An 11,032-nucleotide genomic window follows, 5' to 3' on the forward strand; every position below is an offset into this window, starting at 1 on the left:
AAAACTACAGTGAGGTATCATCTCACACCAGTCAGAATGGCCATCATCAAAAAGTCTACAAACAATAAATGCTGGAGAGGGTGTGGAGAAAAGGCAACCCTCTTGCACTGCTGGTGGGAATGTAAACTGATATAGCCACTATGGAGAACAGTACGGAGGTTCCTTAAAAAACTAAAAATAGAACTACCATACAACCCAGCAATCCCACTACCGGGCATATACCCTGAGAAAACCATAGTTCAAAGAGTCAAGTACTACAATGTTCATTGCAGCTCTATTTACAATAGCCAGGACATGGAAGCAACCTAAGTGTCCATCAACAGATGAATGGATAAAAATGTTGCACAGATATACAATGGAATATTACTCAGCCATAAAAAGAAACAAAATTGAGTTATTTGTAGTGAGGTGGATGGACCTAGAGACCGTCACACAGAGTAAAGTAAGTCAGAAAGAGAAAAATAAATGCCATATGCTAACACATATATATGGAATCTAAAAAAAGAAAAAATGGTTCTGAAGAACATAGGGGCAGGACAGGAATAAAGACACAGATGTAGAAAATGGACTTGAGTACACCAGGAGGGGGAAGGGTAAGCTGGGAGAGAGTGGCATGGACATATATACACTACCAAATGTAAAACAGATAGCTAGTGGGAAGCAGCCACATAGTATAAGGAGATCAGCTCCATGCTTTGTGTCCACCTAGAGGGGTGGGATAGGGAGTATGGGAGGGAGGCGCAAGAGGGAGGAGATATGGGGATATATGTATATGTATAACTGATTCACTTTGTTATACAGTAGAAACTAACACACCATTGTAAAGCAATTATACTCCAATAAAGATGTTAAAAAAAAACACAAACAGTGACAATACCAAACACTGATAAGGATGCAAAGAAACTGTCACTCATTTATTACTGGTGAAAATGTAAAATAGTACAGCACTCTGGAAAATAACCTGGCAGTTTCTTTAAAAAACTGACCATGGGGCTTCCCTGGTGGTTGAGAGTCCGCCTGCCGATGCAGGGGACATGGGTTCGTGCCCCAGTCCGGTAAGATCCCACGTGCCACGGAGCGGCTGGGCCCGTGAGCCATGGCCGCTGAGCCTGCGTGTCCGGAGCCTGTGCTCCGCAACGGGAGAGGCCACAACAGTGAGAGGCCCGCCTACCAAAAAAAAAAAAAAACAAAAAAAGAAACAAAAAACAAAACTGACCATGAAACTAACCTATGACCCAGCAACTGCACTCCTGGGCATTTATCTTAGAGAAATGAAGACTTACATTCACACAATAACCTGCACACAGAATGTTAACAGCAGCTTCATCTGTAACAGCAAAATACTGGAAACCACCCAGATGTCCTTAAATAGGTCAACGGTTAAACAACCTGTGATACATCCATACCAAGGAATACTACTCATCAATAGAAAGGAGCAAACACCCAACAACCTGGGTGAATCTCCAAAGAATTAACCTTGGGTGGGGGGAGGGGAACCCAATCTCAAAAGATTACACACAGCATGATTCTATTTATATATTATTTTTGAAATAACAAAATTATAGAAATAGATAACATATCAGTGGTTGTCAGAAGTTAAGGAGTGAACTGGGGCAAGAGGAAAGCAAGTGTGGCTATCAAAGGGCAACATGAGGGATCCTTTGGTGATGGAACTGTTCTGTACCTTGATTGTATCAATGTCAATATCCTGGGTGTGATGCTGTACTACAGTTTTTGTTTTGTTTTGTTTTTGTTTTGTGTTTTCTGGCTGCACTGGGTCTTCGTTACTGCGCGTGGGCTTTCTCTAGTTGCAGCGAGTGGGGGCTACTCTTTGTTGTGGTGTGCAGGCTTCTTATTGCAGTGGCTTCTCTTCTTGCGGAGCACAGGCTCTAGGTGCGTGGGTTCAGTAGTTGTGGCTCGCAGGCTCTAGAGCGCAGCCTCAGTAGTTGTGGCGCACGGGTTTAATCGCTCCTCAGCACGTGGGATCTTCCCGGACCAGGGCTTGAACCTGTGTGTCCTGCATTGGCAGGCGGATTCTTAACCACTGTGCCACCAGGGAAGTCTATGTACTATAGTTTTGAAAGATGTTATCACTGGGGGGAAATTGGTAAAAGGCACATGGATTGTTCCCTGCATTATTTCTTACAGGTTCACGTAAATCTCTTATCTCAAATTTTAAAAAATGAATACACTATCTAAGGTTCTAGTCCTATCTTTCACAGTAGAACAATTTTGAAGAACATGGAAAAATGTAAAAAAAAAAAAAAAAAGTGACGCATGCTAGCCCTATGCAATCAACTTTAAAGAAAATGATATGAACTGATTCATGAGGCAGAAATACTTTGGCTCTGTACGAATGGATAATATAGCAAATAGACATGATTTCTGAACTAAGTGATACATTTTCTCTTCCAAATAATTAACAGGTGCCACGAGAAATCATGAAAGAAGTTTTCAGACAGCAAGGAAAATGTAACTGTTTTAAGAAGTAGCCAGCACAGCATTAAAGTGTAAGTTGCAAAGCTCAGGAAAATAACATAGGATTTGCCTTAAAAAGGTGAAATCAAGTGAAAAGACTGCTATTGCAGACAGACTGTAACAATGTCCAACAGAATAGCTGAGAAAAACAAATTATCTCAGTGAAACTATACTTCCAAGAAAGAAACATAAAGGCATAAATGTTGAACAGTAAAGGATCTTTCTGAAGTGGAAGACCAAGGACTAATCAAAAACAAATGTGCCATAAAGACTTCCCTACCTGGCCCCAGCGTTTATTTAAATCAGTGAGAAAATTTGTGAGCAATGACCCTAACTTCAAATAAAGTTTGTAAATCCTTAGAGAAATGAATACAGATTAAGGTTTGTAAAATATATACTGTAAGATTACAAAACCTTGAACCAGAAGGACATACAGCAGTAGCTGCCTCTGGGATGAGAAAGAGACTAGAAGAGGAACAAAGAGGGCCTTAATGTTCTGTAATGTTCTATTTCTTTTGCATTAAAAAACAGACACAAAAGTGACAAAATATTAATTTTTAATTCTGGTAGTCTGCATATGAATTACACTTTGCTGCATTTTACATTTTTGTTTTTCAAATTTAAAAACAGGAAAATAAGAATAAATTAGACTTATCATAGGGAGATACAACAGAAAAGGCATTTGCAGCTCACATTTCCCTGACTTCCACTTCAAGAGGCCTCAGCCAGTGTAGCCCATACAGACAAAAACTTTCCAAAGAATGATTTATAAAGCTGATGTTTGTTGAACATGGTTTTACATATATTTGTAAATGTATTATTTGCATTTTTCCATTTGTTTTTGTGAACAATACCATTACTTTTATAATATGAAATGGATTTACAGAAATAAAACCTCACTTTATAACTGTATTTTTAAGAAATAAAAGTACACTTCTTGAAGACTTTATCATGTGATTTTTTTGGGGGGGGCCACACCACATAGCATGTGGGATCCTAGTTCCCCCATCAGGGATCAAACCCATGTCCCCTGCAGCGAAGGGCAGAGTCATAACCACTGGACTGCCAGGGAAGTCCCCCTGTGATCTATTTTAAGGAATCAATTATAGAGTAAGCTGGATACATCTACAAGACTGGTGAAGAACCACAATGTGATAAAAAAATTTATAGGTTTTGACATATTATTAAAATGGGACTTTTAACCTTGCTGGTTTAAAAAAATATTTCCCAATAGTTCTTACTAGGTTAATTATGTCCCCGAGTTCTAAAATACTAGTAAAGTCCTTATAAATCAATTTTATTTTTGATTTTAAAAGAAATGCTTAAATACTGGTCTTTATTAGAGGATCCAAACAGATCAAAATTTTCTACTTGCTTTCTACATTTTGTGAGAATCTCCATTTTTTGAGATTTGAACATAAAACAAACAAACAAAAAAGCTGTTTTACAGCATGATGAAATAAAGTCTGACGTCAGGAATGTATCACCAAAACATAGAGGTGACTAAAAGAAAGGCTAGAAAAGCAAGGCTGGGCTAGGAGCAAAAAATAATAATAAGACTAGCAGACAATCTACAGGTGAAAAAAGAAAGAAAACCATTGGACTATATCTAACAAAATGAACTCTGGGGAAGAGTGAACCTGCAAATCCCTGGCAAAAGGATTCCCTTTTATGGCTTCTTTAGACTCAAAGACATACATACAAACCACAAGAAGCACAAATATGGGAAGTCATACCTTTCAGGCCTAAAGTCTGCAACTGAAACAGTTTTCCCAGCTCAAAAGGTAGAACTCGTAACAGGTTGTTATTTAAATGGAGTTCCCTGTTGATGTAAAAATTCCAGGAAGTCAGAAGATATATTAACCTTTAACTAACAGCTAAAATCAACAATATAATTTCTAGGAATATAAGATATAAGTTCCTAAGAATACAAAATTTAGTATTCTACGCCAATGTCTAGCAGAGTGCTTCTTAAATCATATGTGGTTAAAAAAACAAACAAAAAGACAACAAAAAACCCCAAACTGCCACAGACCAATACATTTGTAAAACACAGGAAAAAAATTAATTACTATAAAAATGTGATGAGAAAAAAAAAAAGACCAACAAAATATAAGCCCCAATTTTTTTAAGGGTATTGAATTCAAAAGACACTTGCTGTGTATCTCACTGCAGGCTGGTGACACAGTTTGAAAATGGCACAGTCCAGATACCACCCTGAGAGCAGAACTGGTCTAGCATACACGGAGGTCTAATACACATGTTTAAGAAAGTGGAAATGATAAAAACAGCCTAACATGTGAATTGTTAAAAGAAAATTTAAATGATCATATAGTACCAAATCAAAAGTTTATGGTAGCTGCACAATACGTTTATGATTAATATTACTAAAGTTTCACTTTAGAAATAATGGCAGCTATATTAATAACTACTGATTATTTTAGTGATTTGTTTTGTATAGAAAATAGAACTGCGAAAGGAATCTTCAGTAGGAAAAAAAGAAAGACCCAATATTAAGATATTGGCAATGTCCTATGATAAGTTTTATTTGTCAATTTTTACATGTGAATGAGAAGTACTGATACTTCTATAGCCCTTGGTTCTTGGAATTTAAATGAAGCTTGGTTACCACTGAGTAAACCAGAGGTTGGTGAGGCCATAAACTGAATAAGAAAAACTCACTCTGAATACTTGGTTCCTGTTTATTTCAAAATATATCACACAGGAAAGGAGGTCCTTGAAGTGAATTTGCTTCAGGGGATTAAAAATAGTCATGGTATATACTCAATAATTAAGCCTAAAAAAGGGCTGGAATGGAAGCAATAGAGGTAAAGAAACTCTCACAAGGTCCTTATTCCTTTTCACTATGCAGCAAATGATAGAAGGCAGCAGAAAAGCCAGTGGAATTTTTTTAAAAAGGGGGGGAGGTAATATGAAATGGGGCAAGATTTTCTATTGGGATTAACATAATAGCTGGAAATTGGCTTTACATTCAACCTGGGTAGATCTCATCTATCTTATAAAACAGAGGTTACAGCAATTACCATTTACTAATACAATATGTACCAAGCAGTGTTGCTAGCAGTTTCTTAGTCATTATCTCAAATATCTCTAATCTCAGCCTTAGTTGGGTCATTATCATAGCAACTTCACGGATGAAGAAACACTCCGCAAGGTTTTAAGAAGCTTGCCCAAAATCACACAACTTGTAAACGACTGAGTCAGGTTTCTAACCTGAACTCTGTGTGACTCCACATCCTATCCACCTCCTACAGTCCACACTATAGGCCCCCATATTCAATCACTAATTCTAGCTTCTTTCAAGTCCTGGCTTTGTTACTATCATGCATACAAGCCCTGGGATGGCCAAAATGGGATCATTAATTGGCAATGGCTTCCTGGATCCCATATTAAGGATGGTATAGGGCCCCAGAATTTAGTGGGGGAAAAGCATCTCAACTGTCTGTCACAGGTGAGTGCATATATGGGGATAACACAAGTGCCTTCTATTTGTTTGCCCCACTTTGTCCAAAAATTTTGTTTCAAAAATAAAGCATATTACACAAAACAGCAATAAAATAAATTTTAGGCAATGGATCTAAATGACTTATTAGCTGACATTCAATTTTCCCAGAAAACTTTACCTGAAGAACACAGTCATGTTTAATTGTGTTCAAATACCATCAAATTGACAATGTCATTTCCCAACAAAGTGGTGTTTCCTAACAATATAATAATATATTCTTTTAGGGGGTATATAGCTATGTTCTAAGTTGAATCTGTATACCTGAGTGATACCATGTTTCCGAGTTCTGCCGGTAAACTCCGGATTTTATTAGAGGACAGGTCCAGATACACCAGATTGTGAAGCTTGGCAATGTCTGAAGGAATGCGGGACAGGGAATTGTCACTTAGATACAAAGCTGTCAAGTGAGTTAGTGACCACAAAGATGAGCTTAAGCTTCTTACTTTTCCTGTAAAAGAAGAAAAAAATAGGGTAACAATTATATAGTGTTCTATACCAAATGTAAAATAGATGGCTAGTGGGAAGAAGCTGCATAGCACAGGGAGATCAGCTTGGTGCTTTGCATCCACCTAGAGGGGTGGGATAGGGAGGATGGGAGGGAGACGCAAGAGGGAGGAGATATGGGGATATGTATATGTATAGCTGATTCACTTTGTTATACAGCAGAAACTAACACATCATTGTAAAGCAATTATACTCCAATAAAGATGTTAAAAAAAAAGAATTATATAGCGTTCTCTACAATTTGGTCCCTGGATTAAGTAACATTTTAGATATTTTACTGAGTAACAATTTTTAAAAAAATAAATTTATTTATTTATTTTTGGCTGTGTTGGGTCTTCGTTGCTGCACACGGGCTTTCTCTAGTTGTGGCGAGTGGGGGCTACTCTTCATTGTGCTGTGCGGGCTTCTCATTGTGGTGGCTTCTTTTGTTGCAGAGCACGGGCTCTAGGCGTGCAGGCTTCAGTAGTTGTGGAGAGGGGGGGCTTCAGTAGTTGTGGCTTGCAGGCTCTAGAGTGCAGGCTCAGTAGTTGTGGTGCACAGGCTTAGTTGCTCCGCAGCATGTGGGATCTTCCTGGACCAGGGCTCAACCCATATCCCCTGCATTTGCAGGTGGATTCTTAACCACTGCACCACCAGGGAAGTCCCATATTGAGTAATAGTTTATCACACAAAAAATTGTGAGAAAGGGGTCAATAGTAGAAACCTTACCGATTCTAGAACAATTCACTGCTATGATTAAGTTATAAACTCTCCACTTGGCAGACTAAAAAAAAAAAAAACCCATTTAAGGCAATATATCAATATTTAGATTCCACTGTTATTTTTAAGAATACAATAGTTAAGACTTTATCCTTTAAATTAGCCTCAGCTATGACAAGAAAAAGCATGAATAATTTATAGCAATGATAAGTCCAATATTTCAACATGAATGATTTGGACTTATGCAAAAAAAAAAAAATCAAATCTAGTATCTCAGAGGCTATTCATATCTATACTCCAGAAAACAAGAATTTTGCCTAAAAACAAAAGGTACGTGAGATAGTCTCAGCTTATCAAACTTTTAAAACCAAGAGTACCAAAGTAATAATTTCATCAATAATGTAATTAGACAAATCTGTACTGTATAATTAAAAGGAAAAATACCTGCCCAGAGCATTTCAGATATTAAGTCATAACTATACATAATCAAACAGTAACAGACATAGGATTCAAGAGTCAAGAGTAGTGACTAGAAACAGAATAATTTCTTTCAATGCAATATTAAATCTGTACTTTGGCAGTTCTTGATGACAACTGTTTCTAAATTCACCTAAGAATTTTCCCCATAATATTTTTAATAGTGCAGGTTATAGTCTGAGAGAGAATAAAACAAATGGATGTAATGAAAATATAAGTCTTTGAAAACTGATTTTCTATTGGCTGAAAAAGAAGTCTAGAGACTTCTAATCAAAATGGAATAACAGGTACCAAATTTACTATCCCCCCCTAACAATTGTAAAACAAGACAATATACATGAATCAACAAATATCAGAGATCAGACACCAATCAGCACAGGAGAGTGATCCCTGAAGGATGGAAAACAAACAAGACAGGCCAACAGCAGCACAGGGAGGGGATTCCAGGGAAAGAACACTGATCTCCCGCAAGTTCAGGACACAGAGCGAATGTCCAGGGAAGCCAGGATGACTAGAATTTACAAAGGCAGAGTACCAGAGAGGAGAGAGATGAACAGAAAGGTCTGGAGATTTGAGGTTCCCCTCAAGTTGTCAACTGAGTACTGATCACCATATGCATGTGAGAAATTGCCTGAGCCAGAGGAAAAAAACACCCAAAAGGAGTAAAGGTTAACAACCCCTAGGTTCACACATCACCCAGGTTCACACATCACTCAAGGTAAAATTCACAATATCTGGCACCCAATTAAAAATTACTAGGTATGCAAAGAAACAGGAAAATATCATCCATAATGAAAAGTCAGTCAATTAAAACCAGTCCAGAAAAGATAATGATAAAATTAGTAGACAGACATTAAAAGTTACTTTAATTATATTCCATATGGTCAGAAGCTAGAAAGGCTAAACATAGTAACTAGTAATACAAGATAGCACACTCAAATTGAACTTCTAAAGTTGAACACCATGGTTAAGAGGAAATGGGGAATGACTGCTAATGTGTTGAGGGTTGCTTTTGGGGACAGTGCAAATGTTCTCAAATTGACTATGGTAATGGGTGCACAACTCTGTAAATATATAAAAACTACTGAATTTGCACCTTAAGTGGGTGAATTGTGTGAATTATACTGTTACCAATTACAGCTGTCACCAAAAGAGGCAGACAGACACACACACACAGAGGCAGAAAAATTTCCACATTAATGCACTGAAGGAAAGAAGTCCTATCGACCTAGCAACCCAGAAAAAAACTTTCAAGAGTGATGGCAAATTGCAAGATGAAAAGAGCTATGGAGATGGATGGTAGTGATGGATGCACAACATTATGAATGTATCTGATAAAAAAACCTTCCCACAAAGAATATTCTAGAACCAGAAGAGTTCATTGGCGAATACTACCAAACATTTAAGGAAGAATTAGTATCAATTCTACACAAATTCATCCAGAAAACTGAAGAGGACACTTTCCAACTCATTCTATAAGGTCATCATCATCCTGACACCAAAACCAGACAAAACTAGTACAAGAAAACTACAAAATGACATCCTCATGAACATAAATGTAAACTGACAAAAGAGATCCAACAATATATTAAAAGGATAATGACCAAGTAAGATTTGCACCAGAAAATGCTAGGTTTGTTGAACATTCAAAAAATATAATTTAAAAAATGTTTCTCAGAAAAGAAAATCATCTAAATAAATGCAGGAAGAGTGTTTGACAAATTTTTAAAAATTCTCATATCAGCTGATTTTTCAGCAGAAACTCTACAGGCCAGAGGGGAGTGGCACAATATATTTAAAGCAATGAAAGGGAAAAACCTACAAGAATATTCTACCCAGCAAGGCTCTCATTCAGATTTGGAGAAATCAAAAGCTTTACAGACAAGCAAAAGCTAAGCTTTACAACAAACCAGCTTTACAACAAATGTTAAGGGAACTTCTCTAGGTGAAAAATAAAAGGCCACAACTAGAAAGAAAGTTATGAAAATGAAAAAGCTCACCAGTAAAGGCAAGCATACAGTAAAAGTAGGAAATCACACACACAATCCTAGTAGGGAGGCTAAGAAACAAAAAGTAGGAAAATCACTATGTCCACAATAAGCAGTTAAGAGATAAGCAAAAATATAAGACATAAAATGTGATATCAAAAACAGTAATTGTAAGGGGAGGAGAGTACAAATGCAGGGTATTTAGAATGCATATACACTGCTATACAAACCTCTTGGTAACCACAAACCAAGTATCTATAATAGATATACACACAAAAAAGAAAAAGGAATTCAAACATAACACTAAAGACAGTCATCAAATCACGAGAACAAAAGAAGAAAAGGGAAAAAAGACCTAAAAAACTAAATCTAAAACAATTAACAAAATGGCAAAAAGAATATACATATCAATAATTACCTTAAACGTAAACAGACTAAATGCTCCAACCAAAAGACACTGAGTGGCTGAATGGATGCAAAAACAATACTCTATATATGCTACCTACAAAACGCTCACTTCAGAACTAAAGACACACACAAAGTGAGTGAATGGAAAAAAGGAATTCTACCCAAATGGAAACCAAAAGAAAGCCAGAGTAGCAATACTTATATCAGACAAAACAGACTTTAAAATAAACATTGTTACAGAAGACCAAAAAGGACACTACATAATGACCAAAGGATCAATCCAGGAAGAAGATATAACAAATGTAAATATATATGCAACCAACATAGAAGCACTTAAATATATAAGGCAAATATTAACATATATAAAAGGAGAAATCAACAATAACACAATAATAGTATTGGACTTAACACCCCACTTACATCAATGGACAAGTCATCAGAGAGAAAATCAATAAGGAAACAGAGACCTTAAATGACACATTAGACAACATAGACTTAATTGATAAATATAGAGCATTCCATCCAAAAGCAGCAGAATAAACATTCTTTTCAAGTGCACATGGAACATTCTCCAGGACAGATCACATGCTAGGCCACAAAACAAGGCTTGGTAAATTTAAGAAAATTTAAACCATATCAAGCATCTTTTCTGACCACAATGCTGAGACCAGAAATCAACTACAAGGAAAAAAAATGCAAAAAACACAAACAATATGCTATTAAACAGTCAATGCACCACTGAAGAAATCAAAGAGGAAATCAAAAATACCTAGAGACAAATGAAAATGAAAACACAATGATCCAAAACCTATGGGACACAGCAAAAGCAGTTCTAAGAGGGAAATTTATAGTGATACAAGCTAACCTCAGGAAACAAGAAAAATCTCAAATAAACAACCTAACCTTACACCTAAAGCAACTAGAGAAAGAACAAACAAAACCCAAAGTTAGT

The 11,032-nt window shown here is 36.6% G+C and overlaps 1 protein-coding gene across 4 annotated transcripts in view; it reads right to left on the bottom strand.

Moving 5' to 3' along the window:
* CNOT6 (CCR4-NOT transcription complex subunit 6) overlaps window positions 1–11,032 on the bottom strand; it is a 70,203-nt gene that overhangs the window by 22,689 nt on the left and 36,482 nt on the right. For 2 of the 4 annotated variants that reach the window (XM_007122205.4, XM_007122204.4), the window contains exons 3-4: window positions 6,266–6,452; window positions 4,215–4,300 (exon numbers count right to left, since the gene is read on the bottom strand). The exons of 1 other annotated variant lie outside the window; for it this stretch is intronic. In XM_007122205.4, the coding sequence (XP_007122267.1) occupies window positions 4,215–4,300; window positions 6,266–6,452 (273 nt within the window). Of the gene's footprint in view, window positions 1–4,214; window positions 4,301–6,265; window positions 6,453–7,216; window positions 7,267–11,032 lie in introns of those variants that run through there. One more of the 4 variants, XM_055080114.1, reaches the window with a different exon arrangement.

Source organism: Physeter macrocephalus, chromosome 2, assembly GCF_002837175.3.
Source record: "Physeter macrocephalus isolate SW-GA chromosome 2, ASM283717v5, whole genome shotgun sequence".
NCBI classification, from domain to species: Eukaryota; Metazoa; Chordata; class Mammalia; order Artiodactyla; family Physeteridae; genus Physeter; species Physeter macrocephalus.